Here is an 18840-nt window from a genome sequence, read left to right as displayed (position 1 = left end):
TGACCAAATTGATGAGAATAACAAGTTCCAAGGAAACCTGGCTGGCGTGTATCAGTGGTGGTTAAGAGTAGACTGTGTATAAGGCAGCTGTGGCCCTGTGGCGAGCGCCAGTGTCATTCGGCTCATCACAAAGCGTTCAAACCAGTGCGGCAGTGCCTATAGAATAGAAATAAGGTAAGGATCCGTGAAGTGGGCCGCAGGATGAGCGCTCAGCGCTAGCGTTTAGCTGTGTTCGTGCCTGGCCACGTGCCGCCGTCAAACGTCAGTACTTCAGCCTTGTCCGTAGTAGAAGGTTCAAACCGTAACACCTCACCGCACATGCCGCACATCATGTGGGGATCTGTCCAGTCCTCGTTTCACATCATAACTACATGATGGAACGGATATTTGAGCTAGAGTCACGATGACTTTCATTTGATGCTATGCCCTCATTACACTTCAGTCCACGATTCCGGCTCAGAGTGCATTCTTAAATTTAAACCTGCATCAATTCTGAGTTGAAATATTCACTTCCTTGTTTCTCCATTGAATGGATTCGAAGTACTCTACCGACGCTATCGCAGCCGCTAGGAGTCTCCAGGTCTTTACGGTAATTCTTTCTCTGGGCAATCTAAACAACCTCTGATGCAAGGCAATTATTTCTAGTACATTTATAGTATGTTCTCCCTCATTTAACTCAGATCACCTTCTGCTAACGTAGATGATGATCCAGCGTCGATGGCCACATTCTGGGTACGATCATCATCACCCTTCTTGCTCGAATATTCGTCTTGACCATTCGATTCCTACCAGACATACGACTATGTCTGTACAATCCATGAAGAGGTGACACAATTAATAACTCCAAAATAAATATCGTATGCTCATCATGTACTGTTTCAAGGGGATGTTTTTGTTTTGTTCTCCCTGGAGGAGGGTCAAACTTCTGTACATCGTGACACGCTATGTCCCTTTCCTTCTTTTTGCTGCGCACTTGTACCGTACGTCCTGAGCTTGAATGGATATAAACCTCCATTGACAGACTGTTGCCAGTGAACTTCCTCCCAGACGAGACTTCTGATGTATGTAGACTCGCAATGGACAAGAGCTCTGCTTATTTGAGGGTTAACCTAGACGTGTCAATTTGTCAACAACATCTGCTCATGTGCATCGAATTATGTTTCGGGATATTCAGTTACTGACCTTTCTCCTTTCCTACAGGTCTCATCCTGGTATCATTCGTCTGCTCGGAATGTAATTTCTCCATTATTTGTATTGCGAGTGCAAATTTTTGATTTCTTCAGTTTTCTTCATATTTAGGACGTACGTGCTATGGGATAACAATAAGGTCGTTCTGGTAGCCATGCTATCGACTTTTGCAGTGAGTTATGTGCAGTAGATGTCATAGCTCGCTCATACAAATACAGTATCAGACTGCAACTGCGGCGGCTATCGCTGTCCTCTTTTCCACGACCGCGACCGCGCCATGTATGAAGTCGCCTGTTTGGCAATTTTTGACTGAGTCTTCATTTCGCAGTTGAGACCAGCTCAATTCCAGGCATCACTGGTTGTTATCAGTCCTCGGGAAGCATGATGCTTTTTGTGCCTTATCTTCTGTTGTTCGGATTAGAACTGAGTGCGTCATTGAAAGTTGATATATAAAAACACCCTCTGATTCATACCGATGCAGTGCTTATCTCCCTCACGCTCACATGCGCCATACAAAAGTGGCGTATTACTGACAACGGTCTGTATGGTATTATATTGAAACACAATGTGTTCTATTATGCATGTGGTTTGGGTAAGTACGAGAGCGGAATGACGATTCATCGTTACTCATCGTTCTCACAGGTTTCTCGATAGTGAACATTCTGACATCGCTGCTCCTCGACGTGCGTCACCTATCCATTCAAACATTTCATTTACTTGAATATTTGGTACAGTACGCGTATAGTGGCATGTTCCAAGAGTGCGTCTCTGTCAAATTGCTCTGGAAAGCCACACTTACAACCCAAATCGTATGCGTGTAGTTTCCAATGCGTTGTTCACGCCATACTCGCCACTCGAATGTACCTCCATTTGTGGCATGTCAACCGTAATGGCGATCCTAGCGTCTTCACCTCAATTAATCTCTCCGACCTGACACCCACGACCTATTCCGAGTCTTCCTAACTAGATCAGCTTTCATTCCTTGGAAGTGGGTTAGAAAGAAGGATCGACTCCTCCCGCAATTTTGGATGATCACTTGTGATTAGAAGCATGCAAGCATTGTATTTCCGTTCGTTCAATGATCCATCAATGTTGTAAATTGGCTGTAGATTGTAAATTTATGTATCATGTCGTATGCTTCTTACTTAGGTTTGAAAGAGACGTTGATTTTTGGCTGGATGCGAAATTCTATGACTCTTCATAAAACAATCGAAAACAATCGATCGAACGGCAAGAACTGGCATTATCATTGAAAGAGTCGAGGTTGTCGATGACCTTGACTGACTCTATCGCTGATAATAGCCACCTAACTGATAGATTTTCGAAGTTTAAGACACTTACCTAGCTTAGTTCAGATCAGATTTTTGACGCTACCATAGCTAATCGCATGTACTCCAGGCTATGATAGTATGCAGACAGAACGTCCATAGACAAAATCGGTACGCAGAGGATGAAGGTTTAACAAGTATTCAATTCGCGGCACCTTCCCGTAGCAATAATGTACAAAAATTTCAGTCTTACGTATCCTGAAGAACAAACATTTTTCCTAGTGATCACTCAAACAGATTCGACCTGACGCTTTGCGGAAGCCGTGGAGATATCGATACTGAGAAGGCTCTGAAGAACACACGACATCAAGGAGAACTACCCCGTGGAAAAATGTGCCGCACCTTTCCTGCCTTGAGCTCGGCAGGGGATGGCATGAGTCCAAGTCTCAAGAGCTCAGATGCTTTACTGACGACCGGATCATTTTGCATGCTATCGTCGCAAGCCTTGTAAGCACATGACATGTAATTCAAAGAGAAAATGTCTTACCTAGATACAGCAACAACTTCGCCGCGATGGACATAGTATGCAATGAACTTGAGATAAGTAAGCAGACCGTGGTGTCAGAGTTTTCCGCACACATTACTTTACCTTCATTTCGTCCGTGTTGCCATGTATAATAACATCATCATAATCAGCTCCAAGACCACAGTAACGAAGTTGCTGTCCCTCTGACGGAACGTGGTCAGTGATATCCCTGATTCAATTTCCGAAACGCACGGGCGCTCCAAAAAACTGGCACTTTCACAAACGGCTGTGGGTTACTACCCGCAATCGTCTTACCAACAGCACGGCCATGGTTACCTGCAACCTGTGAAAAATAAAAATGAGCGCTGGAATTCGGCAGTCCTGCAGAGAGTGAGTATTTGCTGACGTTCCAGTGTTCTATCCTACGACTCTCTCCTGTATTTTGTTGTGGGTACCAAGCGATATCTCCTGGATCAAAGGTCGGCACGGGGAACGGTACACCAAACAACCAAGCCTACCGACTGCATAAACGTTATCTTGCCCTTGGACTTTCAAATATTGGTCAACCTTGATTCCGCCGTCCTTCTCGAGCTGGAAGCCGCTTTGCTTCAAGAATTCGGTCGCTGGAGCCACGCCGACGCCCATGATGATGAAGTCGGCGGGAAGAGTCTGTCCATTGACAACAACACCAGCAGCCAGCGAAGGGTCGCTCTCCGATGGTATTATCTTCTCGACCTGTGTCCCCAGGTGAAACTTGACACCTTGAGATTCGTGATACTATGATATAGAAAAATTGAAGTTGAGGCCAACAAAAATCAAAGAATCGACGTCCCAACCTTCTGAAGGCTTTGGCCCACTTCTTTGCCCAGCAAATTCTGGAAAGGGTGCTCTTCCATGCCGATGACATCGATGGATGCAAGTCCCCGCTTGGCGACGGCAACAACGAGTTCCATGCCGATGAAGGAACTTCCAATAACAATCATTCGCTTTCCTTCTTGAGCCGCTAGAAAATTTCAAGATAATTGAGAAGGCTTCACAAGCGTCGATGAACCAATATTACCTGCATCAACGCATTTCGAGTCCTCGATGCTACGGAACGTGTATACATTCCCGAGGTCTGATCCAGAAATAGGTAATCGACGAGGAGTACCCCCCATAGCGAGAATCAGAGTTTCGTAGGATATGGATTCCTTTCCTCCATCAAAGACAACAAATTTGGAAGATGTATCCACGGAGGTTACAGTCTTAATGGCAGTTCAGGATATGAATTCTCCAGAAAGATAAATACCCACGACGCCAGTGCGGAGGGTGGTACCATACTTGATCTTGAGGTCAGCGGCCGTCCTCCATTCAAGTTTTGACGAATCTGTGATCAAAGCTTTGCTTAGCTTGGTTCTGTGGACATGTGTCAACAGTGATCACTGATTTTCCAAATCTCATACCGGTCGATCGGGGGATGTTTCTCTTGGGAAAGGATTGTGATATTTCCAGAATAACCATGCTGTGAGGTGGTTAGAATCATTGATGAGGATATCAAACAACTGTTTGAACCTCTCTAAGACTCTCTATGGCGTGGAACGTAGCGGATCCTCCACCGATAATGACAACGCTTTTCCCTGATCCAGCGACGCCAGTCGATAGGAGCTTAGGCGAACGACTCATGTTGCTCTTGAGGGTCAGCGAGGGATCAGCGGTCACGTTGATCTTGCCGTCCACGACTCTCGCCTTGAAAGAGTGAATTGCAGCAGGAGCTGGTGCGTCCTCTGGATAGTAATTTAAATTCATTACAACGAGACCCCACTTGGAGAAAGCACAGACCAATGTCGCCAGTGCAAACACTGAAGCAAGCTATTACGCTGTGAGCCTCAGGCATGGTGCGCATACATCCACGTGAACTTACCTCCGTGCCAAGGACTATCATGAACTTAGTGATATAAGAGTTACAGAGGTGGAAAGGCGTACCAGACGACCCTACCATCCGCAGTTAGCACGCCCTTGGCTAGGGGCGCGCCATAATGAGTACAAAAGGCACTAGTTGCATGAATGGTATCGTTCAGACGATACAAGACCACCTTTCCCACTTCCTCAAAGTCCACTTGTTTCCTGAGGAGTTGAAATTATAACAATCGTGTAAACTTCCAATTCCCTGACATACATTTGACCATCCTGTAGCTCAGATTCATCGCAAACTGCGATCGTCTTCAAGGACATGATGAAAGGTCGGAGTCGTGTCTGAAGTCGAGTTGATATGAAAAAATTGAGATGTCGGCGAAGGAGCATGTAAAGAGCAGGCCGGTCACATTCTATGCCTATCGAGTTCAAGTTGGCAATAATGCACCAACACAGGAATTGTCCGAAAAAGGTTACTACTTCCAAACACAGGAATTACAGGGGCCTGACTACTAGTCTGCCTGTGAGTCACTAGAGTCAACTAGTAATAGCCACGTTAACGTTTGCATGAGGTTATTCTGATTAGCGACCTGTACGTGTGTGTTATGTAATCAAATCGGTAGCGTTGAAAACACGGAGGAGCTGCCGCAGACAGCGAGGGCGACATGTCTGAATCACTGAATCAAGCATCACACCTACAGGGTTCAGAAGGCTTTCACACACCTAGCGCTCGCGTCTATATTTCGTACGACCCTGCGAATCCGCCATCCCATCCAGGGGCAAATTGGACTCGTTTCGTGTGCATCAGCGACACTCATTCTCATACTTTCAGTGTCCCCTCTGGGGATGTCCTGCTTCATTCTGGTGATCTCAGTCGGCTAGGTCGGGAAGACGAGATTAGTGTTACGATAGAGTGGTTGCGTAGTCTGGACCATGGCGTCAAAATGTATGCCGCACACTTCCTTATTGCGTAGGCCAGCAGTCTAACTACACACAGCATCATAGCAGGAAACCATGACCTACCTCTTCATGAGGAGTGGTACGAGGACAGTTACTACGCTTTCCACGACAAGAAAGAGGTATGGCTTTCTTACTCAATTAGCGGAAATCGCTTATTTACGCGTATATATAGTCATCAACCGCGATCAAAAGTCTTGTCGACAGTGATGCAAATCGCGATCGAGGCTTAATTTATTTGCAGGACCAACAATATACTTTCAGCACCAAGGAAGGTGGAAGGGAGTGGTCTGTGTATGGCTCTCCGGCAAGTCGCTATGCTTCGCAACCCACCTGACGCTTTACGATTTACCTTCTCATAATGAAGTGGCAACCCTATTTCGGCGGCTGGGCTTTCAATTACTTGCCTGAGGAAGCCTATGGTACTGTTATATCTTTTAATTCTCTTCTCAAAGGCACTCATTTTGAACAAGATCGTGTTTCCGCAATACCTGAGGTCGACATTCTGTAATTGACCATATCGTGTTATGTAGTCAAAATCGCGCTCAACTTAATTTCTAGTCTCACTCATGGACCTCCGCATAACATCCTAGATAAAACCTTTACCAACGTCAATGCCGGATGCCCTACACTACTCGGCCACCTTTCCAAGATGCGGGAGCCTCCGCTTCTCCATGTCTTCGGTCATATACACGAAGTAAGATTTTGAAGTCTATTTACACAGAAAAGTCTCATGCAGGCTCGTACAGGCACGTGGCGCCGTGCGGCATTCCTGGTTGCAGGCAGATGAAGACCAATGTTTTTCGGACTCAGAATGCTCACCCGCTCTGGGAACGAAAGAGACGATAATGGTGAATGCAGCTAACCTGCCTCTCGGGCGTCAGGCGATTAGACCTGGACCGGGTGGCCAAAGGATCCCATGCGGTGGTCTGGGCTTTCAACCTGTCATTGTTGACCTATTAGATTCGGCTACGCGGCTAGAAATGTAAACGACTACGACATTCCCCCTGTAATACGATGATTCACATGTAAGAGAGTTCGTTATAGACGGCCTATGGGACATTCGACCTTGATGACCTAGGAGATTCGATGACATTTATGATACTGGCACAAGTAGTGACAGGGTGAGGAAAAAGGCAAGAGCATTGCCAAGTGGTATCAAGTCAGCGGTAACCAGTAAACGCAGAACACGTCTTATCACCTACAGTGACTCAAAAAGGAAATGCACAGCATGACTAATTTGACGAATTGTCGTCTCCCTCCTCCTCCTGCGCAGTTCATGTCACGATAGTAGGCTCTAGAGAAAGCTAGAAGTCCGTATGTACTAGAGTAGGAAAGGAAATGTAGTGTAATGTATCATCTGAAATGTAGTAAAGCAATTGATGTGAAAACCTCTGTGCAATTCATTTTTGACAGTTGCAGCACTGCGAAAACATTGAGCATACAGAGATCAAATCAAAAGATAATGCAACAAACCTTTCTAATATTTGGTATGACCCCCTTTAGCATTGAGAAGAGCCTCAACACGACGTGGCATGCTTTCATACAAGTTCTTGATGTAGTCCGTCTCGATGTTACCCCATTCCTCCACTAAAGCGGCCCATAGCTCTGTGAGATTGCGTGGTAAAGGGGTCCGAGTGCGCACTCGACGATTCAAATAGTCCCAAATGTTCTCGATGATGCTCATATCCGGGCTCTGTGCAGGCCAATCCAGCTTATCAATCTTCTTCTTCCGGAACCATTCTCCCGCCAATTTCGAAGTATGCTTCGGATCGTTGTCTTGCTGAAAATAGACGTTCTTTTTGTTGATGTCCAGGTCGCGGAAGGTCCCCAGCAAGTCATCATTGAGGATTTCGACATATAACTTGGCATCCATGTTGCCCTCGATGCGGGTAATGCGGCCCAATCCCTCTGCAGTTAGACACCCCCAAACGATGACATTTCCACCACCATGCTTCACAACCTTCTTTGTGTAGCGCTCATCAAACTCTTCCCCAGGCTTCCTCCAACACCACGAACGGCCGTCGGAGCCAAATAAATTGAATTTAGACTCGTCTGAGAAGACAACTGACATCCAGTCTTCTGCTGACCAATCAGCATGAGCTTTCGCCCATGCTAACTGCTTCTGTTTGTGAGCTTCTGTCAAAAGAGGCTTTGTACGGCGTACGTAGGCATTGAGGCCACATGCCCGAAGTCTCGTTCGGATGGTTTGAGCATTGATATCGGGGAAATACTTCTTTTGCAGGTCGGCAACATCATGTGCATGAGTGCGTGCCAGTGCCCGGACTGCGAAGCGAGCATCATTGGTCGTGAATTTGCGACGACGACCTGATTTAGGCTTGACATCATAGTAAGCTTCACTTTTAGCAAAGCGTTTCACGATGCGGCCAATTGTAGTGCGGTGGAGTTGAAACTTTTCAGCGAGGTCTCCATCAGACATGCCAGCAGCTTTGTCTCGGCAAATTCGAGCTTTCTTTGTAGGAGTTGTGTATTTTGTCATGGATGACTAGTGACAGCAAGGGTGTAGAATGAGTCTGCAAGTGGTGCAAGTGTGACGTTGTGCGGCAATGAGCCGACAAACACATTTTCTGTAAAGTCACACTAAACCTAAAAATGAAATGCACAGCATTCTCTTCACAAATATCTGGACAGCTCTCTCAGAAAGCCAAGTATCACAATAAAAGCATATGGTATTGAAAATATAGACCTAGTACACTACACTGCAACAAGTGGAACGACACAAAATGGTCTATTGCTCGAGTACGAGGAGGAATAGGAGAAATGTCGATGCTGTGCATTTCCTTTTTGAGTCACTGTACCTCGTGCGGCACCGACAATCTGCAATCTTAGCAGGAACATATCATGTAGCACTACAAGATCCGCTATAGCTACCAGGTAGTGGGAATATATACTAGAGCCCACCTGGGCCCACTGAATCATCGTTATGTGATTTGACATTGAATTGCACTCGCGGTCTCACAATGTACGTTGGTCGACCTTGGCACTTTGAATTTCATCACATCTCGTCAAGACCGGGGCTCCTCCACATTTGTGGAGATTGTTGTGATTGTTATATGATCAGTATCATATGGTTTAATATATATGATATTAGATTTGTTTATCGGTTCACTGATGGTGATCATAAGCATAAGTCGAAGTTGATGTCTTGTAGCGAATTGAAAGATGACATCGCGTGCGGTGTCGTTATAAGACTTGATATCAGTATAGAAATAAAACGGGTCTGAATGACGTTTTCAGTCGCTCAACATCGTCCCCAGCGTTGCTCATGCGTTATGTTTCGATCACGGGCGCGCGAGAATTTTGAATTGTCAGTGTCATTAGTGTCGCAACCAGCTGTGAGGCAGAGAGCCACGATGTTATTACTGCTAATGAAAGCTTCCATACAAGACATTCTGATCTACATACACGGTGATGAGACAAACCGAGATAATACAGTACACGATACCAAAAAAAACTTTATTAATACGATAATTCACTCATCCGACGTCTACCAGGCTGTTCCGACAACGTCTGAACTGTATCTCATCAGTTCTGAACGGATCGAAAGTATAATTCTCACCACTGAATATTCTCTCGCATCCACTGTCCCTCTTCCCAGAGAGAAATCAACGCCACGCTATCGTTTTTGATGTGAGAAGAGCACGACTTGAGCATTTCTTCGCTTTCTTCAGACCAGTGAAAACGATCGAGCCCCAGCATGCCAATGTCTACCTCATCTAGGCGATCAGACTTGGGAGTTTGCAATGATGACACCTCGCTAAAAGATCCCTCGATATCAGAATGGGCCAGGCTCTTTGTGGATTTGACAGAACTGGCGGAGGATGCTCCATCAAGGGGTTGGCTTAGACAACGTAGCTCGAATTGTGCGTCTGGGCTAGAAGTCAGGTCTGGAATTGGAGAAAGCCTATTTGAGGCATCGGTCATCAAGCGGTGAATTCGGTCATCGTCGATAGCCTTGCTCGTGGGAACAGCGGTAGCATAATTTTCCTTGTCGCTGGTAGGTGTATCTCCAACAGACTTACGGTCTGGTATATCCTCTGGGAGCGCCATGATGCGTAGAGGTGATGCACTGGGCGCGATTCCGCTACGTGACCTAATAGTGGATGAGCGCTTGTGCTTCGTTTTTCGCTTCATCTTTTGAACAGCAAATACAAGGGGATCCGCGGTATGCAAGACATAGGGAAGCGATTTGACCGCAGTAACAGAATCAGCAGTGTTCGGAGAGACGAGAAAACTAGTCTCGAGTTTTGAAGAATTACTAGGCGACAGAGGGGTATTATTTGACGAGTGGGCGGGCACCTGATCGGTGATGGCAGGAACATTCCATATGTTGGCGGGTGCATGATACTCGAGAAGAGGCAAAAATCGAGAAACGCTTGCAGGAGGAGGCAGCGATGCAGGCAACTCAGCCGAAGATATGCATGATGGCTGTTGGCTGAAAAGACTGTGAGATGGTAATGGCGGGAGAGGAGGGACAGGTTTCCGAGTTGATTTTGTTGAATGACGCCTAGAAAGCTGCAGAGAGTCGCGAGTGCCAGTTAGGGGTGATAAAACATAAGAAGAAGGCGGAAATGCAGATAAGAACGAGTACGGGACAGCGGTCACGTCTGAGGCCCCAACAAGCCTTAGAGATGGGCCAAGATCAACACCGGAGGTCGTCCAACCACTTTGATACAAGTTACGAGAGCGGAAACTGCTACGACTGGTATCGCATTTCTCGCAGAAGTCGCCGAGTTGTCCAGACATTGAGCTATCAACGAATAGTGAATATCTCTGGGGAGCGATAGTGGCAGTTATTCTCGACCGTGCTTTGGTAGGATATGTGAGGGCTCGGGTACTAGGTAAAAGATGGGATCTGGATTTCTTTGTCGCATCTTCTGTACTATGCTCGCTGGAAAAACTAAAGAAAGACATGGAACGCAAAAGCTGCGCCTGGGACAGAGGTGCCTGAGAAGTCGAACTCTTGCTCGAACGATAAGCCGCAGAATAGAATTTTGAAGAATGCTGCTTGGATTGCCGATGTAGTTGATACATGAACGATGCGGTTCGGCATTGCTTCGTCGAGTTCGCGTTGAAGTTGGATTCGATATCAGTCTCCCATGCAGGAGACCCGAAACATCCGACGAAGATCGCAAGAAATGGTGTGCATTTGGAGCGAAATGCCTTCAGTTGAGTGGCTTTGAGAGAAAGTAGCGAAGAACGAGAGTTCAATGAAACATCGTGAGGGGAAGTTGACTGTAGAATTCGAGAACGGATGACACTATGCCGACGGTGTTTCATATAAATAAGCTTCACAGCAAGAAGAACCAACAAAACTATGAAGGAAATAAGACATGCAGTAATCAGCGGTTCGGGGGTTGACGTCGATGAATCAATGCCATATGGGTCTCGCTTAAGGATAATTGAGATTGGACGTGCAGATACGACTGTGCAGAGAATCAGCGGTCCATAGAATAACCGCAGAGGATACACGAAGACTGCCATACGCAAAACAGTAACGGCGGCGGAACGTTTCTAAGTTTGAGTGTTGAACGCGAGTTCATACTCCGACCTTAAGCTTTAAATCTTGGGTGAGTTTATCCATGTATATGTAGTTTCTTTGACTCAACCTGAATCGCGACACTTCGAGATCCGGGACCTCGAATAAGTTTGCAGGGAATGAACAGGACATCGTGCACTGCATCGAAGGGGATTCCTGCAACCTCTCTAACACTTTGTCAGATACCTGAATGCTAACAGCACTTTTTTCGTTAGATTTTCACCACGAGATAAATCATCAAAATGTCGCACTAGCCGAACGATCTTCTCTGTAGGGAAGTCATCAGATGTATCGATTTGCAACGCACAAGAATCTGCATCAGGAAGAAGACGCTGGATCACACGCAAGCCTGTTGTCTTCAATATTGTAGATTGCCCCTCGAGAACATACTTCAAATCATATGACTGTTTTATCTTTAGCTGCATATATTTCAAAGACTCGAAAGTCATCAAAGCGACCAACAAGTTTTTGTTAGTTCCTTGACATCACAGCTGGCTTGAGGATGTTTCTCAGATATCCTGTGCCAGCAAGAATCTCATCTTATGAGTAATTTGGTACAATACTTTTTTGAGTGACTGTGTCAGACATCTCAGATTACTAGGTCATTTTTATGTAGCATAGTATACTATATTTTTCTTTAAATGTCAACAAATGGACAGGACAAAACTAGTGATAGACTTGTCCAAGAGGTGTGTGTTCGCAAAATCCTGAACACAGAGCTTGACTTTAGATAAGCAAAAAAACCTTAATACATAGCCACATGAAGTTACAAGCGACACATTTTGAGTTCCTCGTCAGCGGTCTCAAATCATCGTAAAATCGTTTGGCGAGTACCGTAAAGGGGGTGTTTTTACTACTGTAGAATAGATCTAGATAGTTATTCTAATGAAACACGAGCATGTAAAGACGGTACCTGCTAAATGTCAGATCTTGGATGTGATTTTCGAGAACACGTGACTAATAATTAATATCAATATGATGTGTCAATATCGATTCGACGCGTCTTGTCAACGACTCGCATCTCTCTCTCCTTAAACCTCATTCATTATGTATTCTACGACTCATGGTTTGCTTCTAGTAATAACGATGACAACGCTGCATACATCACAGACTTTGAGGACAATTCCTATCAAACAACACATTTCAGATCAAGTCATCATTCACATTATTCTAATACATCATCGGGACATTCGCAGACACAGACTATAGACTTTCAAGTACCATCACACATGGACAATCATTTGCATAGTTCATCTTGTAGCATACTTGACTATACCTCACTTAATTCTCGCTCTCTGAGTTGACAATCCTCAACCGATGGCCAATCATCAAATATGTCTTCAGTAAGACTCATTGGCAACCTTTTTACATTCCTCCGGGTGAAATCGGCAAGGAGAATGTGCCTCTGTTAGTTTCTCGTGGATCCAAACGTGCTGGAGCACAAGCTGGTCCATCCCGTCCGTCAAAGAAGGCCTGAACGACTGTTGGAGCTGCTGTTTCTGTACCGAGTGCTTGATTACTTACTTTACACACCTATTCTAGTCGCATACGTACTTGTTTTCATGCTGCAGCTGTCTATTTTGCTTTGCAATAGTTGAATTGATTCATTTTGACTTGACATTGTACGATGAATGACTACCTAATATGGCTAAATTACATGATCGGTAACACTGTCATCACGCTGTCACGGTAGGCGTAGGGGGTACCCAAGTACGACAGGTTAGTGTCTTGAACTACTCGATCCCACACCTCTTGGACTTGTCTCAAATAATCTCACAAAGTTTGTCAGATAACTAAGGACTAGGGTTCGGCATTGCCGAATTTAACCTTGCTTGCCTGCACTCTTACTAAGCAGATACATGGAGATACACACAGGCTGCTAATGCTATATTCTCAATAATTGTCAAGGCTAAGGGAGATGGACACCTAACTCTGTCCAGATAGACTTGTGAGTAAAATGAGCTATGGAGACCCTTTGACCGTCTTGGAATGCCAATACCTCATGAGGTAGAATATGACCTAGCAAGAAAATGATGCTACCAGGCCCGTAATACAGCAGCAGTCTCAACTGGGGGATCCAAAGGTGTCCTTTCTGAAATGTACCTAGAGCTACTAGAGCTACCCAAGCTTTAGGAGGGTCCGTGCTGTCCGGGTGTAATGGTGTCTGACGGTTATATTGGATCGATCTTCCTTCCCACAGAAGGCAGTTGATGGCTTCCATCACCTTGATGTGTGGATACTTCTTGCGCAGTGCACCTCGCAACTCCAGCATTGCTTGAAACTGTAGGGGATCCAACTCCTTCAGGGCAGAGTTCAATTGGACATTGAGGAGTGAAAGGTTGTTGAGTAGACTACTGTATACATTCAACCTTAGGTTCATGGGGGTTGTGGTGTGACATGACATAATGGTAGGTTCGCATGTTCATTCACCACTGTGACCTGTGACAAATTTAAGATAGGTTCGCTGAGGTGGTCAGACCACCCTTGGAGGACTTGGAGTCTCAGAATTTGATTGAATCTATGCTAGCTCAATTGATTATTAGTCAACAACATGCACTATTTAGAATTTATTATATCTTGCAGATAAATATGAGAGAACCAGATGTCACAATTTTAAGTTCGTCCTCGCCAGATGCTTGTGACTGTCACACGAAATAGGTTCAGTTCGGGGTGTTGGCGATGCTGTGATGAACCTAAGGTCGAATGTATACAGTAGTTCCCAAACTGAATTGCTTAGCCGATTTGATGAGATCTCTGGAGATGACAGTGTTTTTATTCTAATGTCTTGTCAATACACAAATTGGATAATAATGTCAATAACTTACTGCATGTCCCATGGCGTGCCATGCGGTTACTAGTTTTACATTCCATGCCAATTGATCCTTCACTATTTTATAAGCTGTCTTTCGGTCCCTCCCTTCTTTATCAGCTCCATCTCCCATCTGCAGTTTGACCGCTTTCCCAAACTCCATAATGGCGGTGTAGAGAGAGACTCATGCCTCTTGTAAGGATTCCATATCCTCTGCACCCCGACTAACACTTCATAATAAAATTCAGGACTTATGTCCGACATCCGCGTGACTCATTGACACGAACAAGCATCACGCTTCGCGTCCGAGTCACGCGGACACATTCTCTTTCCTTACCTTCACCCTCTCGTTATGCTCAACAACGAGCTCGGTCTTTCACCCTTATTCATAACTATACCCTGGACTTATCACCAAACCATCTCTTGTCATTTCAGCTTAGTTTCATTCCTTCGCCCCAAAAACAGTCAAACACCAAATGCTTCTCGTCATTCCTGTGCACGGCGAGCTGCCTATTACTATCTTTTATTCAAAACTAACATACATTCACTCATTTCCGTTACTTTTACCCTGTCAGGCTCAACACCACCACTCTCCGTCTCCCTGAAAACTTCACTTTCGTAAACAAGGACCCTTACTCTCGTGTACTTAAAAAACGGCCTTGTACGCTTACTTTGAACATTGGTTGCTTTCCCCACCACGAGTCCGCGTCAGATCCTAAGACAGTCCTATCACAGCAAGCTTCGCAATTCCCTCTTCGGACTCAGCTTCAGCCTTATATATTTGGAGCCCACCGCGAGGGAATTGCTTTCGAGCTCCCCTTGCACCCCCGAGTTCGATTTATCGAACTCTCCTTCTTGTTAAACTCTTTCCGCGATTACTAAATACTGTCATCCCAACGCGCAGTATCGTCTTCAACAGAATCAGCCAACTGCGCTGGCACTCCTGAAGAACGCCCCCTCCCCTAAGAAACCCAGAACCCGCGCCAATACTGTCACCACTGCCTTTCCCCATTACTATCTTCAACAAACGACTGCTCCTCCTCCTAATCAGATTGACGCTTTCCGAACACCAACTCGCACGGCTAGCTCCAAACAGCAAGTAGACACATCAGATATTCCATCCGAATCTTCTATATCCGAAGACGACACTATAAGCCAACTACCTTATTTCAACACCTTATTTCCGCCCCTTCCTTCTCAACCTTCATTCGTCCTCAGACCCGCAGTTTTCGACCCCGAGATACCAAAGCACCCTCCTTTACCTCCCCAACCTCATAATACCCCAACACACTCGCATCCTACAACTGTCCCGCCCATTCCAAAACCTCAGTTTGTCCCCAAAAACGAGTCGTTACCCCCTCAACCACCAGCACCCGCAGTAGTTCAGGCAGCGACAGTATCTGTTCCACCAGTACCAACGGTCACCCAACCCTCCAATACCTCTCACCCTATCCAAAATCCGTCTTCGTCAAAACCCGCATCCATCATGTCGACGAACATTAAAGGCATATCTGCCATGCCTGGACCAGGCTCTAGCAAAGCTCCGTCTTTCAGTGGCGAGACGTCCGAGCTGTTAGAATTCTTAGAATTGTTCGAAGACTTAGCCGCGTCTTGTGGACTTACTGACGTCGACAAATGCAAAATGATAGTTCGATATGTCAATCTCGAGACTAAAAGATTCTGGGTTACACTCACAGGATACGAGAGTAGGGATTTTGGTATCTTCAAAACGAACATCATCGGACAATACCCGGGAGCAGCCAAAGGCGCGAGATACACCATTCGTGACCTCGAACGCGTCATCCTCAATACAGCGGAATCTGATGTCTCTACGGAGATGGAACTAGTACAGTACTATCGACAATTCTGTCCTATAGCTGTATGGCTGGTAGCTAACTCCAAAATCTCAGAACGCGAGCGAGACCGTTACTTCTGGCAAGGCCTTCCCCATTCCGCTCGACTTGCGATAGCACAGCGACTGCAGCACACGGAGACGAACTATACTCGCAACGAAGCCACTAACTTTGAGAAGGTAGTTGAAGCAGGATGATTTGTGCTTTCGGACGATGCGTTCGATGCTGATCTGAACGAACCCATCGCTTCCCGCATCAAACTGATTAGAGATGGACGCACGCAGAAGGCTCGACCAACGCGACAAACCTGGGATTCAGACGAGGAAGAGGAGAGAAAAGAAGCTAGAAAGGAAGTCTATACGAAGCACGTCGTGTTCACTCCACCCCCATCAGCTCCTGTCAAGAACACCATCGACGAAGTTGAAGCATTGGCCCGCAAGATGCATGGCCTTGATATCGGTGATGTCGCGTATTCTGGATGCTATACTCGACTTGTTTGCTTAGCTCCAGCAGCCGCGCAGGCATGGGCACCCCCAAAAACTAGACAGCTCGTTAATACGCCTGCCCCAGTCCTTAATGCACTACCCTACCTTCCCCTTCCCCCAATTCCGTCCTCATCCAATCACGCACCCAACGCCAAGTGCTTCTTCTGCGGCGGGCCCCATGTTATGCGAACCTGCTCTACAGCAGGGGACTACTTACGTGCAGGAAGGATTGTCTGTGACGGGCCATACTTCGCCTATCCAGATCACTCGCGTATACGGCGTTACGGGGACGAGACTTTTCAGCAGGTCATTGACGCACGATATGCCTCAGCTCAGCCATCAACGCCTGCTACAGGAGCGAACTCAATCGTCCTCGACAATCCTCGATGAGAACCCACCTCGCAACCCGTCTCCTCTGACATTCCTGGTTCTGCCTTCATCACCGAATCCTTCTTTCTGCAGTGCGAACCAGTGACGTCGAACCACGCCGTGATCGTAACGGTCGAAGACGAGGAAGACCAGAGGGAAGTAGAGACACTTGCTGTCACAAGGTCTAAGTCTAAGGCGATCGGCAACCAGGAACGAGCTCTTCCACCAGTACCACCTCCTCCTTCACAGTCTGTTTCGATTCCCGCTCCTTCCGACTCTACCAAATCCGCCATCATCGAGCCAAAGAAGGAGCCCGCCTTTAGGTACGAATCGAAAGCCACCTCACCTAATGCTGCCAAACGACTCTACGAGGCCATCCTCAACACACCCATCCAGCACATAACGATATCCGATCTCTTATCCATCAGCCCAGATCTAAGGAAGGAAGCTGTTGAACATTCGTGCACTCACAGAGTACCTACACCCACGACGACACTCTCGACCAATGCCTCCGCAACCAGCACAACCAATTCCCCTCCACTCCAAATTGAACATGCAACGCCCTTGAGAGAGATCCGCTGTAGAGAATTATGCCTCTCATGGCGTGATATGGTGCTTTACACTAGGAAGTACATAGCACGAACTTGTAGCGTCACTCTGTGCACTACCCACAGCTATCTCTATATGACGCGCAGCTTTCCCGCGCAACGCGCGCCATGCGCGCACCATTCCCGCGCTTCGCGATGTATACGCGCGCGCGCGTTCCCGCGCTTGCGCGCCCTATGGCGCCAGCCATCCAGAAGCATCCATCCACTGTCCACCAAGCTCCCTAGTGCGTATATTTCCATTTCCTTTATTAGCATAGTTCCACCTTTATTTTTATCATGCATTCTCACTCATATATATATTTACATACCTACTCGGTAGCGCTTCGGCTCCGCTTGACCGCGCTTAGGCGCGCTATATAAGCGCCAGCAGTACATACTATTACTTACCTACTTTTCCTACTTTTCACTTACTAGTTACTACCCACTTACTACTTAGCAGAATATAGTAGAAAGCTATTCCTTTACATTTTGCACTCTTATATCTCTTATCTTGCTTTATATCACTACTTAAGCTTAGTTTCTCATTTCCGCATACGCGCGCGCACTTTCCCACGCTTCGCGCTAATACGCGCGCGCGTTCCCGCGCCTTTGTACCTTGCGCGCTCCTGCGCTTTCTCGCGCTTCGCTTAAGCGCACACTTCTAGATCCTTGCTGCACTCACTTCCCCTATAGGGTCGAACGCACTTGCTTCTCAAGTAACGCAGACTAGGCAGCGCGCGACCTTACAACTTTTACAGATACAGTCAGGAGCTTCTTTTGTTCCTCATTGTATTGTTGTTTCTACACCGCGTCACGCTGAATGGCTCTCATTCAGAATTGGCGCTGTTGGACAAAGGATCCGAAATCGTCGTCATTCGACAAGACGTCTGGCAAAAGACTAACGCACCTATCAATCAAGATGTGCGGATGCGCATGCAGACCGCAAATGGAGGCTCGCAGGAGATGGCCGGATGCTTGGAGATGTTAGAAATAGATGTAGAGGGCATCAAGACTTGGGCTCACGCCTATGTAGTACCAGAGGCTCCTTACCGTTTGCTTTTAGGACGACCCTGGCAGCGTCTCGTTCGTCTTTCAAAAATTGAGGATACCGATGGTGTGCACGTCTCAGTTCACGACCCACGGGATCACAACAACACGCGAACCGTCAAGACGACTCCTCGTCCCTGGGCCCACCCATCCCTTGCACTGACCGCCTCAGTATTCTCCCCCATTATTCCCTTTCCACCCTTTATACCGACAAGTTCGACGGATATCCATCACGCCATTAAATCGTTTGGTGACGTTATCGCTGGTTCCCCAACACAGCGTATCCGAGAGAACAAGATCG

At 46.5% G+C, this 18840-nt stretch overlaps 5 protein-coding genes across 5 annotated transcripts; 3 read left to right on the top strand and 2 right to left on the bottom strand.

Moving 5' to 3' along the window:
- The first annotated feature begins 302 nt into the window (after positions 1-302).
- On the top strand, positions 303-2321 carry F5891DRAFT_1039173 (uncharacterized protein). The gene is made up of 15 exons (XM_041361933.1): positions 303-589; positions 646-655; positions 713-732; positions 793-825; positions 884-980; positions 1033-1061; positions 1114-1144; positions 1201-1233; positions 1284-1360; positions 1413-1467; positions 1517-1615; positions 1670-1780; positions 1831-1871; positions 1923-1948; positions 2010-2321. Exons 1-15 carry the CDS (start codon positions 530-532, stop codon positions 2149-2151), a joined length of 864 nt encoding a protein of 287 aa, XP_041224952.1. The 5' UTR covers positions 303-529; the 3' UTR covers positions 2152-2321.
- A 318-nt stretch (positions 2322-2639) lies between these two features.
- On the bottom strand, positions 2640-5434 carry F5891DRAFT_1039159 (uncharacterized protein). Its single transcript, XM_041361932.1, has 16 exons — positions 5138-5434; positions 4945-5085; positions 4883-4896; positions 4801-4830; positions 4534-4745; positions 4425-4483; positions 4275-4377; positions 4043-4226; positions 3819-3985; positions 3501-3759; positions 3389-3450; positions 3235-3325; positions 3106-3185; positions 3004-3050; positions 2859-2946; positions 2640-2805 (listed from the first exon to the last, which is right to left on the bottom strand). Exons 1-16 carry the CDS (start codon positions 5260-5262, stop codon positions 2746-2748), a joined length of 1722 nt encoding a protein of 573 aa, XP_041224951.1. The 5' UTR covers positions 5263-5434; the 3' UTR covers positions 2640-2745.
- A 103-nt stretch (positions 5435-5537) lies between these two features.
- F5891DRAFT_1129004 (Metallo-dependent phosphatase-like protein) lies at positions 5538-6818 on the top strand (the record flags this gene model as incomplete). The annotated part of the gene is made up of 7 exons (XM_041364344.1): positions 5538-5818; positions 5870-5951; positions 6005-6136; positions 6197-6251; positions 6303-6336; positions 6391-6526; positions 6579-6818. The coding sequence occupies 7 exons, from the start codon at positions 5538-5540 to the stop codon at positions 6816-6818; spliced, it is 960 nt and encodes a 319-aa protein (XP_041224950.1).
- A 2533-nt stretch (positions 6819-9351) lies between these two features.
- Positions 9352-11364, bottom strand: F5891DRAFT_1110614 (uncharacterized protein). Its single transcript, XM_041363711.1, has 2 exons — positions 9410-11364; positions 9352-9360 (listed from the first exon to the last, which is right to left on the bottom strand). Coding segments are annotated over exons 1-2 (1926 nt in total). The 5' UTR covers positions 11335-11364; the 3' UTR covers positions 9352-9359.
- Positions 11365-14392: 3028 nt separating this feature from the next.
- On the top strand, positions 14393-14892 carry F5891DRAFT_1039151 (uncharacterized protein). The gene has a single exon (XM_041361931.1). It carries the CDS (start codon positions 14551-14553, stop codon positions 14818-14820), a length of 270 nt encoding a protein of 89 aa, XP_041224948.1. The 5' UTR covers positions 14393-14550; the 3' UTR covers positions 14821-14892.
- The last annotated feature ends 3948 nt before the right edge of the window (positions 14893-18840 follow it).

Source organism: Suillus fuscotomentosus, assembly GCF_016647785.1.
Source record: "Suillus fuscotomentosus strain FC203 chromosome Unknown F5891scaffold_33, whole genome shotgun sequence".
In the NCBI taxonomy this organism is placed as follows: domain Eukaryota; kingdom Fungi; phylum Basidiomycota; class Agaricomycetes; order Boletales; family Suillaceae; genus Suillus; species Suillus fuscotomentosus.
This window is presented reverse-complemented; position numbering and strand designations above follow the sequence as displayed.